The 17,330-nt window shown below is 42.0% G+C and overlaps 1 protein-coding gene across 1 annotated transcript in view; it reads right to left on the reverse strand.

Moving 5' to 3' along the window:
- Positions 1 to 4,854: 4,854 nt before the first annotated feature.
- The window catches only part of ctnna1 (catenin (cadherin-associated protein), alpha 1), a 75,669-nt gene continuing 63,193 nt past the window's right edge, over positions 4,855 to 17,330 (reverse strand). The window contains exons 17-18 of the mRNA XM_070962595.1: positions 7,745 to 7,879; positions 4,855 to 6,807 (exon numbers count right to left, since the gene is read on the reverse strand). Of these exons, the coding sequence (XP_070818696.1) occupies positions 6,517 to 6,807; positions 7,745 to 7,879 (426 nt within the window). The 3' untranslated portion in view covers positions 4,855 to 6,516. The remainder of the gene's footprint in view (positions 6,808 to 7,744; positions 7,880 to 17,330) is intronic.

Below are 17,330 nucleotides of genomic sequence, written 5' to 3' on the forward strand. Positions count from 1 at the left end.
TTTGCACAAGAATGCAAAGAGGCAAAAACTATTGCAAGGAACTGCAAATGTAATTCTCAACATTTCATATTGTCTTTTAACAGTATTACAAAGTGTATGCAAACAGTAATGCAAGAACAGTGAATAGTTGTAATGTAAAAATCATAAGAAAAAAATCCAAATGTGACCTCAAAGGCTTAAAAATGTTACTCCATAGAAAGATACACTGTGTGATAATACAGGCCACCACAGCAGCAGAGTGTCGGAAATCTGCATAGCTGTTGTTACATTGAGGACGATTTTCTATCCCTATAATTTTCATTGTACTGTTAATCTTATTATCCAAGGTCAACCTGTGCGTAGTTGAGTGAAAGTCGTTTCAACTTTCACTCAACTTGTTTTCTTCATGCACTGCAACTCTCCGTCAACTCGTGTCAAAGGCTCCACCAACACACCCTGAAATCCACAGGAGATTTATAATTACAATTTACTGATGTGTGATGCCTTTACAGCAGGGGTGTCCAAACTACGGCCCGCGGGCCAACTGCGGCCCTTAGTCCATTTTTAATTGACCTGGAGAAAATTCTAAAAATGGAATATAATGGAATATGGCCCACACATGAAACTTGCACTTAACTGTATCGTACTTCTTTGTTTTAACACAAGGTGGAGCTTCTGTCTTCAACAAGGCACAAAACAAAACTAATCAAAGAAAAAATTTGGCACGGATGAACAAAAATGGCAGAAAGCCAGCAAGTGATTGCAGAAAACAAGACACAGTGGGAAAAGGAATATTTGTCCGTAGAAATCAAGTGTGTCTGTTTGATTTGCAATGAAATGTTCCAGTGTTGAAAGAGTAAAATGAGCGACGACAAAAAGAATCTGAACACCACACCTACACGTCCTACACTGGTGCTGAACGAGAAAGGAAGTTAAGCAAATGGCAGCTAGCCTGCTAGCTCAACAACAGTATTTTTTCCGTGCAAACAAAAAACACAAGAAAATACCACAACAGCCAGCTACGAGGCAGCTCAGCTCAGGACACGAGATAATGTGTCGAATCTAAGGCTTGTCAGCTTACTGAAAATATGACAGTATCACAAAAGCTTGGTTTTGATTTTTACTCAATTGCATGTCGATGCCGATGGTGAATACAGGGACCTGCGCTGGCTTGGTTGCAGCTCCGTGCTGCAGCAGATTTATTCCCTGAGATCAGAAATTGACCAGTTTTTGAAAGAGAGGGACCAACCCCTTCATGAACTGAGTGACCCTCTATGCTTGGCACAACTTACTGATCATCTTAACACACTGGACTAAAGCCTGTAAGGCAAAGACCAGCTTGTACCACAACTTCATGCACACATGAAAGCTTTCTGTGCGAAGCTTCGTCTCTTTGAGACACGACTGCAACTTCAATGTTGCGCATTTCCCCACGCTGTCAGAAATCGAATTTGCTTCTCCAAAGGCCAACCTTTCTGCTCTAAAGGGGAAATATGTGTCTGTGATCACATCTCTTATGACAGAATTCAGTCGGCGCTTCCAAGACTTTTCTATCATTGAGAAAGACATCAAGCTGTTCTTGACTCCCCTCCTGATGGATGCAGAAGAAGTGGAAGAGAGTCTGCAATTAGAACTTATAAAAATGCAGCGTGATAATTCTCTGAGGAATCAACATCAGCTTCTCTCCCCATCCGACTACTACCTGAGCTTGGAAAAGGCCAAGTTTCCTCCGATGAGACTCAATACATGAGCAAACATTTTCTCTGTTAACTCTGAACAAAAGCAGCTTGACAACCAAAATAAATACCCTTTTCTGTGGCAGTCTCTCCATTTTTTCACAAACATTAGTTGATGTGTTAACCCCACTAACTCATTTGCATAACTATCTTATACAGTATACCCATCCCCTTGTCCCCTTATTCCCCCCCCCCCCACACACACACAGATGGATGTGGGATTGCCATCTTGACTAAGAAGCAATCTGAGGCTGCTGTTGAGAATGAGCTGCCAACCCTTCCTGTAACTATAAATGAAAACCCATTGATGGAAAGTTGTGATGTGGGCTGTTTTTTTTTCTTTAAGCACATTCAATAATCGAGCAGAATTTACCTACATTTGATTGATTTTCTTAACTTCAATACACAATATACTCTGGCCACATACCTGAGTGGCCCAGCTGTTCATATATTTTTCTGTTCGCGGTTTGGGCGGCCCTGCTTTACAGTTTCAAACTTTACAGCCTCTTTCCACAGGCAGACTAATTCCAACCACCCTGGATATATTAACATTGTAGGGAGCAGATTTACTCCTGCCGTAGCCACTCATAATAGTCAGTGAGGGCCCACTTTACACAGAGATGAAGTGGAAGATTTATATTTTAAAATTCTATTCATGATAATGAATATGAGTAATACTGAATGGGTCATTATGGGACTCCAGTCCTACAATGAATTTAGGGCATAATCCTAAATACCACTGAGAAATGTACAGCCCATGCTGACGAGGTCTGCCCAGGCAGTCTTTTTCCTTTCCCTCTCTTTTTTCAGACAACAGTGTGTGCATGGTACCACATACTGATTCGATTTATAAAGTGCAAGTTCAGTAAAGATGTCAGGGGCCTGGTGTCACTGACACTTCTGGGGTGAGGAGGATTGTTCAGAAAGTAGCAAGTTAAGAACTATGGATTACAAGTCCCGTGTTCAAGCTCATACTTGAAGCCGCATTCAGACAAACCTAGACTGAACGACTAAATACTGCACACTATCAAATGCACCAGGCATGAGCATCCCACTGTGTCACGACTGCATGAAAAACCAGATTTAAAGAACAGCTTCAAGGCTGCTGAACAAGGAGGATTAAGCAGATTCAAGGCCGCCATGCAGGCTTCTGTCGCCCAATCAGAAACGCACAATAAAACATGCCAAAACACAGTGTAGCACGTGTGCGCATAGTGCAAAAACACAACAGAAGCACAGCACCAGTTGTCAAAGTAAAACCAAAGTTTTCTCACCGTTCAAACTGCTGATGGCAGCGAGTGGGCGTCGGAGCAGCTCAGATAACATCACTCCGGTGTTTGGCGCACTCGCAGGTGATGCTCCTCTCAAAGGTCAGCTGGACCCCCGGCTATCTCGAGCTGCTCCTTCGGGGGGCATGTTAAAGCAACGGCTTACTGATGTTCATTGAAAAGGCTTGTTCAAGTTAAAATGAACATTTCATACAGGGAAATGGAGGTGTCGGCAGTCTGGACATGTTTGCTGTGCTGACTTCAGGCTGTCTGGGTGCACTGATGTCCGAGCAGTGAAGACAGCAAGCAGCAGCGTTTGTTTCACGACCTTGACGGTTCCTCCAGCCAGTCTCTGTACTAACACAACGCACTCACACCAGAGCGCATTTTAACTTTGTGAAAGCAGACTCGTTAGGTGTGACAGGCTCGGTTTATTCGTCCCAATGCTCCCCACAGAGCAGCAGAGGCGGCGGGGGCGGACAGCTAGCCGCCCGTTAGCCCCCAGAGAGTGGAGTATGCTAGCTTAGTGGTTATGTTTGAACTCCGCAGGTTTTCCTCACTTTTTGCTCTGGCCTCCTTCGCCAATGTTTCCTTGAGTGCTACAACAGCTCACACCGCTTTCGGTTTACACTTCTATATGAGAAAAAAAGTCTATGGTCCAAATCTATACACCATGGACGTCGCTGTTGCACATTTTGCGTTGCGCATGCGCACCTACTGACGTAGCTTTGCAGGAAAAGTACTCCAGCAATACTTGACACTACAACAAAATTCAAGTCTCATATGTAAATACATAGACTTATATGTGAGTTATGTACAGTTTATGTACAGTTTAGTTATGTAAAGTTATGTTCATTTTCAAGTCAGTCTATTATCAGCATTGTTGCCATACATTTTCCAAATATCGCATATTGCACTATGTGACTTAATGTTAATTGTTACTCTCCACTTCTGGCTTTGGAACACTAAAATCCATCCCAAAGTAAAGGAAGAACAGTTTGATTAGAGAAGTCTTCAGGGCAGGGTACAGGAATCTTCTCTCACGCCTGCCACAATGCTTCTCTTGGTCTATTTCTCATCCATTTCCTGTGGCTCATTCAAAGCTATTCTGGGAAACTTAAGAAAGAGCAATCTTAAGTGGATGTAGATGAGATAAGGTAAGGGGTCTAACAACTAAATAATTAATCATCAGAAAAAACCCAAACATAGTGATACTTGAAATGACCTGCATGTGTTAGAATCTGAAAAAATGGATTTGTCTTGTTGGCGGCGTCTCAGTGATGACTCAGACCGAGTCTGATGTGCGATTACCGACAGCACTTTGGGAAAAATAGGCCGTTCATTGCAAATACTTTGTAGCTTCAGATAGATTTATCAACACAATGTGCGCTATCTTGGGTCTCCCACTGCATTTTCTTCACAGGCTGATGTTAAAGAAACACCACCAGAAGACAGAATGTGTTTGATGTTAAAAGCTGCACTTATTTCACTTACTTATTATTTTTTTTTTTTTTTAAGAGAAAATAACCCACAACAGCAGTACAGCAACCCAATTACAGAAGTTACAAGAGCATACTGTATATAGCCCTCAAGTCAGTAATGCAGACTATATGGGAGGTATGCATACATGATATAATGCCTTAATTATGCATAGCAGCATATTTGGCTGTGTGCTAAAACTCATTTTACCTTTGAGAGTAGAAATTATTCTTCTGGGATTTCACTTTGCAAGTACTAAACCTTGCTACTACAACTCCAATCTGGTATAATTGTAAAACAAAGCGTATAAGGAGAATGTGAGTTCACAGGAGGGCAGAAAAACAACACTTCAGCCTGCACGACAAATAAGAAAGCAAAAACAGTGGTTACATTTCAACTGTTTATTAAGATGTAAAGCAGGCACATGAATACAAGAAACGTGTGCACTAATAAGTCAGCTCTCAATAATAAAAAATCCACAGCAAAGTAGTTTGATATCACTCAAGAATCAAATCCAAACTCAAATACAGCAAGAGACAAACTGTGAGGAGAAACGCACTGACATACTCTCTCGAAAGGCTTGCTTCTACAGTACAGGGGAAAAAAAATCCACCTGTCAAATAACCTTACATACCCATCCTTCTTTAGCTCACAGATGTCAAACGAGCAAGACAATGATTCGACAGCAAGACCAAAGCAGCAGGATTTCGAAGCCTCACTGTACACCAATGCACCACAATGCAGGAGTATATCATGTATGACAGGACAACAATCCCACCGATGTTACCTGAAGTATCTCCTGCTCATTTTAAAGCTCCAACACCTGGCAACTTGTTTCTAATTTCTTATAAAGACTGTGCATGACGTAAAACCTTGATTAGTGTTCAAGCTTAAGGACAAGGAATACAAACAAAAAGCAAGAGTATAAAGTCAGTGAAATCCCCTCATCTCTTCGCCTAACTCTAAGCTCTGGAGAGAAAACATATTGATCCCTCAATTTGGACACATTCTTACGATTGCGGAGGTGTTTGGTCTCATTGACGGTTAATGAAGCTTGTCGGCTTTGGAAAAGGCCGACATTGGGTCTACTCATTGTTTAGCCCACTGGGTTCTCCCAGACTCTGAGGAGTCGAGGCTTATTTACAAAGTCAGACTGAACTGGGTGGATCTGTGCGCCTTAATTGTAGGATCGAGCACATGTCGCACCTGTGCAGAAAAACAGAAGGCTGGAAGGAATACTCTGCCACCTTTGGTTTGCTTTATCGTGTGAACATGAAAAAAAAAACATTACAAAAAAATAAAACTTGAGATGTTTAAATTACAAAGAAATGATAATTACCGATCCAAATATAAAGGGGTACAAAGTCAGCACTGAAAATAGTGTTAAAGGTCAGTTTAAACTCATTCGAACAGTTTCTAGTGGCATAACGAAGATGTATAAAGTTATTAAAATGCAGGCACACATGGAAATATACTGACTTTGGCTCCTGAAGGCTGAACCAAAACATATTTAAAATCTTACCAGTTAGCCCAGCACACCCAAATGAACTTAAGTTATTGCTCAAGTTAAAACAAGGCAGTTGAGATTTTGCATAGTTGATATTTGCAGAACAGATGATATTTAGCCATAATCAAACATTATAGTGGGAAACATCAGAGACCCCGCAGTATTACTATAAAACTGGTTAGAATACAAAATAATCAAAAGCCTCTTGGAATTAGTTCTTATAACATCTATGAAATCTACTCCTTTTCCTCCCCTAAACAGGAAAGAAAAAATGGGAAACATACAAACAACTGCTTTTTGTCCAGTTGATTTCCCTCTAACTGCATTTTCCAGAGCAGAGACCGTTAATGCTACAGATTAGAGCAAATGTGAACTTATGGGATAGAAATGAGGCAGTGGAGGAATATAGTGGGTCAAACAGACAAGCCGTCTATGCAAAGGTGGATATGATAAAACCTTTTCTTTTCAACTGGAAGACGAGCTCTATCTATCTATATAAACTCATTGGTCATTGTTTTGTGTTTTCTTGAATCAAAAACAAAGGAGTCTAGATGCTATCCATGGCTTTAAACTCGCTCAGAGCCTGCACAGGGTTTACATGCTTCTTGTGAGAGGATCTCTTGACTCTGTTGGTTTGGCCATCATCCTGCTTCTCTCTCTTCACCAGAGGCTTTTTCTCAGGGGCTTTCATCCTCCAGGAGATAGCGGGCATGTTGAGGGCCTCCATGCCTTTGTTCTTCTGGTACTTAGTAGATGCAACGTAGGAGGCCTTGACGGTGGACACCACCGTGTTCATCAGGTTCTTTGCCGCCTGAATAAGGGACATGGCGCTGTCCAACTGAGCATGTGGAGGAGACAGGAGAGAAAACCAGAGAAACAGTTAGCTTTGTACGATGGTGAAAGCAAAGCCTGTTATTTGCATCGGTTTTGAATTCAAGTCTAGTGAAAGTCAACTGTTCTGTCTTTCAAATGTCTTCCAGTTTTGTACTGCAAGTTTTCGGGGGGGGAACCAAGTGTTTGTACAGAAGAATTAACGACCTTTCTGAGTCTGTCTGGCATACAAACAGATGTGAAGAATTTGAGAATAGGGGAAAAGGTCACACTAATTTAATCTCCACAATTTAATAGCCTCAGAGACACTGGTGACACTTGACTGGAAGTGTTGGAAGCATCAGCTCATTTCAGCTCCACGGAAAGGAGGGAGGAATTCATTATTGACTGCACACAGAGGTAACTGGTTTTAATTAATTGGCCTGGCAACTAAGTGGTTAATTACCACTTTAAAGCATCTGTAAACATTGGTCTTGCTGCGTTATCTTAAGTAGTAAAACATTTTGGCAACATTAGTCCTTTCTAGAGCAGAGAAAGCCATTATTTCTGTTTCCTGTTTATTCTATAGAAAATATAAGCTGCAAATTACAATCAGAGAATAAATCGTGTCTAACTATTTTTTATTGATGTGAGCAACACCAGATAATAAAACTTTAGGAAGTAGCCAATGCATTCTATTGATTTAATTATCTTTCTAGGTAGGAATGAGAGGTACCCCCTTGGAGAGTTCACTGTAAACGAAGTTCTGTTTACATTCATTACAACCAATTTACAGCGGGTATATCCTTAAGGCTTCAGAAAAAGTCAACATTTCTAAATTCACTTGACATTCACATTTTGACCCTTTAGTGTGAAAATTTTGAAACCTGCACTATCTCTATGCACTTTTGCAGAATGAAGAATCAAAGACAGTGTGTCCAAGGTTCAAATGGTGTTAGACTTACCCCAGAGACAACCAGCTCTCCTCCCAGGTTCTGCACCTCAGCCTTGACTTTGCTGCAGATGTTGAGCTGGTGGCAGTACAAGGCAATACGCTGCAGGTAGGCAAGCAGGTCCTGCTTACAGGTGGAGTCAGGGCACTGCAACAGAGAAATGCACATGCCAATCAATGTGCGCAGCGCAACAGGTTTGTGATTATAAGACTACCTGCTTGCAAGTCAAACAATGAATCAATTTCTGTCACTTCAGTCATTTGGTGGCACAACTCAATCTGAATATTTATGTGATTCTAGAGATGCAATGATCTCACACTTTATCAAGATGAGTTAGTAGCAGTGTGACAGGTAAGGTAGACACCCACATTAGGGATGTGCTCAGAGCCAAAATGACAAGCGCACGCCTACAACCTGGTAGATTGATAACTCATCTTCACAGGGTTAAGCATGATCAAGTCATGCAGAATGCAAATTCTATTAGGAGGCAAACACGGCTGTCAATCAATTTTCTTTCAGGTGATGGTAATAATCTTGTGTGAAGTCTTTTTGGAAGCAAAAATCCTTGATCTTAAAGTGTAAACAGCAGCCCTGTTTGTAGTCAAGAAACGTTTTCAAAACCATCAAAACAAAGTCATCATTCCAGCTGTCAGTTATCTGAGTTCTTGCAAGAAAAATGTTTGTGAACCCTCCATCCCATGGCAATGAATTCAGGTGTGATGGTGTGAATAATCTGCTTCAGGTTGGAGAAGCACTCAAACAGGCTCCAATACATTCAATTAAATCTCAAAGGACACATGCAATGGATGTGACGAAGTTTAGTTTGTGTGGAAAAACAATTTTGACACCATAGGTTCAATACCAAGTTGGAAAATCCTCTTATTCTTGTGTCCGACAAAGCATTAACAATATTGTCAAGTGTCACCTCCAAAAATACACTGGAGCCATAAAAAAACATCAGCATCAAGAAATCCAATAAATAATCAGAAATCCCACTTGAAAGCAGCAGCATGAGAAGCGTCCCACAAATGCATCTCATTTATCATTGGCAATCTTTTTGAATTATTTCATCTCATAATTACACTCGGGTTTTACCTTGGAAAACCATCTCCAATCCCTCTCTTAGTTTACTAAACAAGCCCCCTGCCAGCAAAGTAATTAGGCCACAGTACTGTTCTTAGCTGCTCATCAAATGAGGGATGTAAACACCCTGATGAGACTCTGACGCTTTACATCAGATGGTAGATCTGAGCAGAGTGACTTGACATACAAATGGTATGTCAGCAAAGATCATGACAGGGTGAGACTGACTCTGTCACACGTAATCAGAGGCTGGCAGCTTTTCGCATAACCTACTAAACTAACTATACCTGTGAAAAGCACTGGGGTGACCATGTGAGTGAGCAAGATAAGACAAAACACTGGCTAAAACACAGTGTGCAGATGCTTGGCTGTCTGAAGGAGGAGTCCTTTAGCAGCTGTTGATGCTGAGTGTCTGTCCTGTGCTGCTGGTGACGTCAGTACCTGTGCTTTAATCAGACAAGAGCACAAGGTGGCCGGGGCGGCTTGTACACAACCCAAAGCTATACTGTCTGGCCCTATATGGTGTGGGGCTGTACTCCTTTCCTTGGAAGGTCTGGCCACGGAAAGAGGACTAAAAATCTACGCCGTAAACTAAGATTACTGAAACCAAATCCACACGCAATTGTTCTCACTTAAATCAAGCAGGCTACGATAGGCCCAGAACCTGGAGAGAGCTAAGAATGCAAGCGTGCAAGACTGTTATGAGTGAGCAAATGACATCTCTCAATCATGCCCATAATCACTATTAAAGTGATCTTATCAACAGAAGCTAAGGAAATCCTAGTTTTCTTTTCTCTGTCCCAAAGGTTTTGGGACAATTCAAACAGACTATGACGTATGCATCTTATGTTGCAGAGCACATTGCGGAGTATCCCTGGTGTAATTGTGCGCGCTCCACTGAATAATGGACTCAGTCCCAGATATGTATACCCATGCATCCAGCATGACTGCACTCACTCATACACAGCAAACGTCAGAGTGATGGGGTGCAAAAGTAGGATAAGGACAGTCCTTTCACTGCTCTCAAAGAAATCCAGCCTGTGTACACGCATAATCACAAAGTAAATGTCAGAAATACAAATACAACTAAACCCATTACAAGGATGCCTTTCCTTACTGAGAGCTTTATAGATGTCCTGTGACAATCTAGTCTTCTCCATCACTCCCATCCATTCCTCATTAATAGCAGGATGGGCTAAGTAGAGAGGAGGGAAATGTAAGAGTTGATATACTATTAAAGAAGGGAATGCAAGAGGAGATGAGGGGAAAGAGTGCTGGAGGGGATGATCATCATACAGGAGAGGAGTTAATACATAGCTGAGACGCTGGAGAAAATGGAAGAGGAAGGAAGGTTAAAAAAAAAAAAAAAGCAGAAAGAACCAGAGAAAAATAAGCAGTTGGAGAAAAGATGAGGATGAAGAATGAGCCAGAGGGGGAACAGTATGGAGGAGTAAATAAGGGGGAGAAATCCAACTGGGGAAACGGGACGCAGACACAAGGATTCAACTGTAGTTGGGAGGGGGCTGTAAGTAAGTAAGAGTGAGTGTATGTGTGCGTTCGCAGACACACACATGCTATAGCAAAGACCTGGGATGAGGCTGAATGCAGGAGCCATGCTAATGAGGGCTTGGGGAAGTATTCAGACGGCTGAGAGCAGGGCACTGTGAAAGCATCACTTGTGCTCATACTCAGCTCAGCTGCTGGCTTCACTCAGCACTCAGGAAACTCTGCAAGGCTGCTCTGACTGTGACATGTGAATACATAAGTTGCACAGAGAAGAGACAAGAACACCTTGGATTGTTTTGGTAATGCATATAGAGGGCCTGTGTGTGATTAACTCGGGTGGTATTCACAAGATGATCATTGCTTCAGAAACCAAAGTACCTCACTGACTACCTTTATTTTAATGTTTCCACGAGCATCATGCTTCAGTAGGTAACTCACATTTCACCAAGTAACCTAAGGGTCTCTTAGGTCTTCACCATGGGAGTGTGCACTGCTACTCTGCTACACAGCAAGCAAGTGGGCGTGTTGATGACATTGCAGAGTGTAGCTGCTTCGTACCCTTTTCTGCTTTCCTGTATATTGGTTTCCACTCCTTCATTGACATGGCCAATAGGTCCAAATATATGCAGCACTGACATCAACGCAAAAACAGTCATCATTATGGATGAGTCCTCCACCTCCTCCTGGATGTTCTACCCGGGCGCCACCCCTCACTTAAACCAAACGGAGGATTTCCAGTAAGTGAGAATGTATCTGACACAGACAAATGTACTACATGTGTGAAAGGCCATCTCTGGACAACTTCTGGGCCCGATTCTGCAGACACTGTCTGAAGTCCATATGCTAAAACTGCTTTAGTGTTGAGCGGTATATATTGAGGGCGGCAGCTTGATGCATCAATCCAGCTGCCTCGCAAGGGGCACTAGAGACTTCATCACACAACTCTGGATATCTTTTCAAGGAAAACTAAAAGAAAAGGTGAGTCACCATGTTTCAGAAGGAGCCAGCAGGACATGTAGAAATGTCAGTGATTCTTGTGGAGTTGCCGTGGTCTCTTCACAGTTGGCTTTAAGTGCCTTCTCCGAAAAATGAAGGTGTAACATCAAAGTTGGGCCAAAGGGTAGTGGATCGTTATTCTCGTTAATTGAATCTCTGAAGTAACAATGGCTTCCATGGCTTGTATTATATTCTGTATTCATGAGGGTATCACTTCTGCATATGTGGTTAGCTCTTCCTTTATTTTGCATTCCTTAACATTTAGGCTGTTGCTCCAGAGACAGCTCAGACTAAAACAAAAGCAAAACTCTTTCCTTTGACAACACAAAGCTCACGGAATGAGAAAAGGAGATGAGGCAATAATATGACAGAGCAGGATGTTGAACAGAAGGATTTCACTGTGCTACGTGTTGGGTAATGTCCATGATATAAATGATGATCAGGAAGGTCAGGTCCCATCATTGGAAATGCCATGCAGTTCCACTGAATTCCATTATACAGAGCAGAGGCAGAGGCAGAGCCACTGCGCTACTGCCGCCCAGCACTGACCTTTCAGGACGCATCACCCTGAGGAAATGCCAATTTCCAATATTTACTGACACGGCAGCATTCTAATGTGCCGCTGCCAGCAAACTGCTGGGGAGTGCCACAGGGCCGTGAACACGGACATGTTTTGTGATACGTTTTGTTTTCCAGTCACTTCCTGTCATGAGAAAAAGGATACTCCCTCTGTTCTCAGATCTAAGCGAGGTGATTCTGAGTAATTTTGCAGAGACTCTTCAATGGAGGGCCTGTTGCTTTATCCTCTAGACTTTGGCCTGGTTATCCCAAGAGCCAGAAAAAGTACATCTAAACAGCTAAAAAGAATCCATTTTTATTTCCAAACGTACACTGAAAACTATGCCTCACCCCTATAAATAATCTCGTATCACACCACAGTGACAGCCCAATTTGTTCTCCTGCCACAGTAAAAAGACAAGCTCAAACAAACACAAAAACTCTGGTTCAGGCGAGCTTTGCTGTGTGGTGTTGTGGCTGAATCTTCACAGCTCAAAGGAGAGAAAACAAATCCAAAACCTTAGACCAGGCAGCACATTTCACCACGCAGCTTTACGAGCTCTGACATATAACACATCTATCAGGTGGAAAGAAAAAAAAATAAGACATTTGTGTGACTGTGTGCGGTAGAGGTGTGTGGATAATTAACTGCACCTAACCGGAGAAAGAAACTTCAGGACAAGAAGCCAACAGGAACCTTAATCTGCCATTACACCTCAGAAACACCACGGGGGTTGCAGGGATGCAGAGATATATATATATGTTACAGTGTGCGGACTGCCCAGGGGAAAACAGGGTGACGTAGATCCATGGCATAGTTTAAGGAGATACAGGAAAAGAAGCACTGGAGAGACCATTCTGTTACTGAAGGCAGAAACTACGTAGAAGACAGGTCTACACGGGGATAGGAAATGATTGATTCCAAGCTGAGGTCGATAGACACTTAAAGATAAATACAATGTAACAGAAAAAAATGTTTACTATATTTAACAAACTTTAAAACTTGAAAACAGTGGCAGTGAATACCATGGTGAAAAATGACTGGAAACTTCAAGTGAAGATAGATGAAATGGCTTCAATCCGCTGAGAAAAGTAAGAAATCTAAAAGTTTTACTGAACAGAACAGATTTCCACAAGACCTCTGATGAAGACGTGCTCATGTTTTCTGTGCACAGCCTGGCTAATGGGCTTTACAGGTAATGTGCTGTACATTAGATTTTGTCCGTCTGGTGCTGATTCGGTTACACTTGATGGCTAAATATAAATCTGCCATGGCCTACCAATATCAAACAAGATCAATTTCAAACAGTGATGACAGCCAGATCCCCTCTCCTCACTGCATTTGCTAAAAAGATGCTCCAGATTTGCGTGGGGCCAATTCAATCACACTGGCACTTTGGAATGTTAATGTGACACTGAAGCGGACAGGGACTCTGGATATGACAGGAGGAAATCAAGCTGGGGGCGAGCCAAAAATGGGCGACGTTCGAGGTAACCACAGGGACCAATTAAATGGCCCTCATCAATGTTTAATGTTCACGCTGCACCTGTCAGTCAGGCAATTCACTGTAGTACTTGTAAGCAAAACTGATAACTTATCACGGCTACTGCAGAATAGACAAGTACAAACAGGCATATTTAAACATTTATATTTTCAAATTTCTGACATTCAGACTTAAACTCGCTTCTTTGGCCAGACCCTTTACTCCTTTTTCACCCACTTGATACCTCTCAATATGATGGTTGGCTGTTCTTATCATTTTCCTTCCAAGCAGAGTCTGCACCTCAGGGAGCTCTTTGGTTAACAGAAGTGGCTCTTTCGAGGCCAAGCTATTTTTACCTTCAGCATTGACAAAAAACATGAAAATATTGACATCGATTGGGACTTGATAATTTTTCTCAACAAGCAAATGAAGAGGGCTTCACTTTGTTGGGCTAAACTTCAGTTAGCTTAGGGCTGACCCTTGAACTGCTGAGCTGAGAATTTGTGGACTCTTCGTGTGATTCTGCTTCTCCAACACTGCAGTAGGTAATTTACAGCCCCTGTCTGCTGTTAAGCGTCTAGGGCCAGAGCCGGGATTAGACTGTGACCAGCAACAGAGGCCATGGATCACCATAAATCTCCACTGATTGAATGCAAATTGGAAAAGTACACTATGTATGTCAGTATACATCATGAGAATAAAGCTTGCACGTACACACACAGGCATGCATACGCACGCACACAAGCACATATACAGCTAGCACGTGAGCCTTCCCTAAATATGCAAGTCTTATTTTATGTGCATGTGTTTGTATGTGTACATGTAAGTGTTTATGTGGTGAGCAGACAAGCAGCAAAAATTTATGAGCTACATACTGGCTAACACATTTGCATTATAAATCTCAATTACATAGCATTATTTGTTTACCAGCCTGCTCAGATGGAATTCTCATAAGGTGCCCTGCAGAGGAGCGTCATAAATTCTTAATAAACTGCAGTGCAGACCTTTGTACGGCTCTGACCTACATCCTGCAGCTCATCTCTGCACTACACTCATTTCTTAAAAAATTAATAAGGCTCTATTACACATATTTAACTGTTTTTCAGAAACCCCGAACTAGACCGTGTCCACCTGCGTATCTCTGTTGAACAGAATATGTATGTACCAAAACACGCTACAACGCAGTCTTAGGGAGGAAAATGTGGAGTGAGACGCTGTGCTATCAGTCTGGGACCATCTGCCGATGTGCTTTATATGAGGAGTAAACCCTCATAGACCCTCCAGGCCAGAGGCACAGAGCACAAGTGATTAATATGCCTAGGTTAATGAGCAGTCCCAGCATTGCATTTGCTCCTCTGACTCTCAGTATGTGTGCATCTTGGTGGTGATTCAGTTCACTATTGCTGCTGGAGAATGTAGACCATCCCAACGTGCCATGCTTTTGCTATAAGTGGGCCTGTGGCATCTCCTGCTTTCTTAGAGATATGGCCCTAAATATAAACTGTCTGTGTAAATAAATAAATAAAAAAATGCCACCTGGCAATTATACTGCTAATTAAAAGGCGAAGCACTCTTAATGGATTCATCTCTCAGGAGGGATGTTCCTCTCCCCACACAAATACACTCCCCCTTTTTTCTACCCTTTCTATCTTTCCATCTCTCTCACCCCCCTCTACCCAATGTCCATCCCTAGGAGCCCTGGCTGATGTGTTACGGGTGAGTGTTGCCTGGTCTGCTAGTGTTTTGGTCTCTGCTGAGAGAGAAAGGCTAAGAGGGACAGCTGGATGGGTTCAGAGGCTGGAGGGGTCCTCACTGTTGGCAAAGACTTCAGTTTCAACAGCCAAAGCTCTTCATTTATTCATACTTTGAGTGCTTCAAACCCCAAAATCCCCTAATAGTGTACACACGCACACAAACATACACATACACAGAAGATAAAGAAACGAGTACTTACAAATAGTTGGGGACGGGAGAATAAAATAGTCACCCAACTCTAACACATCCATACACATGTGCTTGGGGAGAGGCAGGCCATTCAAACGGAAGTGTTTGCATGTAGGCATAAACACACAAATATATGCATGCTCACACACTCACACACCTGCACAGTTGCCCATCTGTTTTCTTTGGGGGATAACACTGTTTTCATTAAAGTGAATAAGCATCTTCAAAAGCGGCAGTGAGGCATAAAAAAGTCACTTTCCAGAACGGCTTATTCCCTATTCAGATGATTCGGATGCAATTAGGTCAGAACAGATCAGACTTTTACTTGGTGATAAACGTGGGCCTGTAATATTAAGGATCTGAGGGCACCTTAAATAAAATATCAGATGTGCAGGGCTCTTGGAGGCCAGCAGCTCATTATGTCAACCTGAGGGAGAGAAGATCTATGCTGAAAGCTAAATGCAGATGTTTCCAGTGTATGTTCGCATAATTGAAACCCCTGATCATTCACCACTGAGACAAAGGTACTTGGCATACCTCTTACGTCCCCTTTGAATCAATGTGCACCAATATCTTTTTTTCTTTGTTTTTTTTTTCTTGCCAATATCAGTACATGTGCAGTATACTTCACAAGTGCCCCAGCAGTCCCATCTTCTCATTACACAAACAACTGATTAAAAAGGCTATGATGTAAAACTAAATAATCAAATCAATGATTAACCACAGCATTGTGTATCTAAACCTGGGCTGTTTAGAGACAAATATTTACTTATGGTGCAAAGCAGATTCAAACAGACTTGTTAATGGCCAATTCATAGCTTTAAAATCCATGCGTTGTAGTCAGCCCTGAAACGCTCAATCAATCTCATTACTTAACAAAGGCTTTCTGCTGTTGGAACGTTTTGCCAACATATCAGTAGAGATGTCAACAAAACCAGAGTAAAAGAGAGACTGCCAAACACCTCTAATGCTATCAAAATTGAAATCTTACAGCAAACATCTAAAGCCATTGTATGCCTGACTGAGCGTGTGTTCTTGGATAGAAATGAAAGAAACCCACAGCTGGTACATCTAAACCACATAAGCAAGCAATGTCTTCGCAGGAGAAGACCTCAATCTGACAACCATGTCTGGTTGTGAACATCACAACTAAACTCTTTCATGATTTAACAACAAAATGTATACATATTGCAGTCACAGAGGCAATGAGTCTCTGCCTAAGAGACGCCCCATGAATAAGTTGGGGGATAAATCATGTACAGTGTCTCCCTGAGGTGTGGTACAGTGCAAGTATTTAAGTGAAATATGAGGCCACGGATAATTGAATGTGTGTTTCCCTATGTCAAGGACTATAGTCTCTGGGGTAAGGGATAGATGTGGAGAGATGATGGAATCGGGAATTGGGAGATGGAAAAACGAGAGAGAGGGGAGAGAGTGTTTGATCCTGAAAGAAATTGGTAAAGACTAGTCAGGAGTGTCTCATGAATAACACAAATCACAGTGGTTTTTAACATCTGAGGGGCTGCACCATGCCAGCTTTTTTCTTAGATTTGCTGCTAAACATGCAAATGAAAAAAAAAAAAAAATAATGAAATAAAAGGCATGTCTGCAAAAAGAAATTGTATGTACTGAATGTTTTTTTTAGCAGCTTCTAGTAGAAAGAGTACAAAATATTCCAAAACAAAAAAAGTTTGCCTCCCATTCTGAGTCTTTAAATCTGCCTCGCATACAGACGCTGTTAAGGAAAACATTTAAAAACAAAAGGAAGGGGTGTCAAGATGCAATCACTATGAAAGCCTCGCTTTTTCAAACTCAGTGTGAGCGCAGCAGCATACAGAAATGTCAGTTCCTTCAGCAACACAGTGTCTGAGAACGAGATGTGCATTTCAGTAATGAAAACCTGCCAACCTATGTACCGCAGTCTGAACATTCATGGCTTGGTAGACAGTATATTTAACGTATGTACTACTCTTGTCTTCTAACAGAGAAATTACACACATTCTGAGGTTCTACATCAGTAATTCACA

The sequence above is a fragment of the Chaetodon trifascialis genome, chromosome 5 (assembly GCF_039877785.1).
Source record: "Chaetodon trifascialis isolate fChaTrf1 chromosome 5, fChaTrf1.hap1, whole genome shotgun sequence".
Classification (NCBI taxonomy): Eukaryota; Metazoa; Chordata; class Actinopteri; order Chaetodontiformes; family Chaetodontidae; genus Chaetodon; species Chaetodon trifascialis.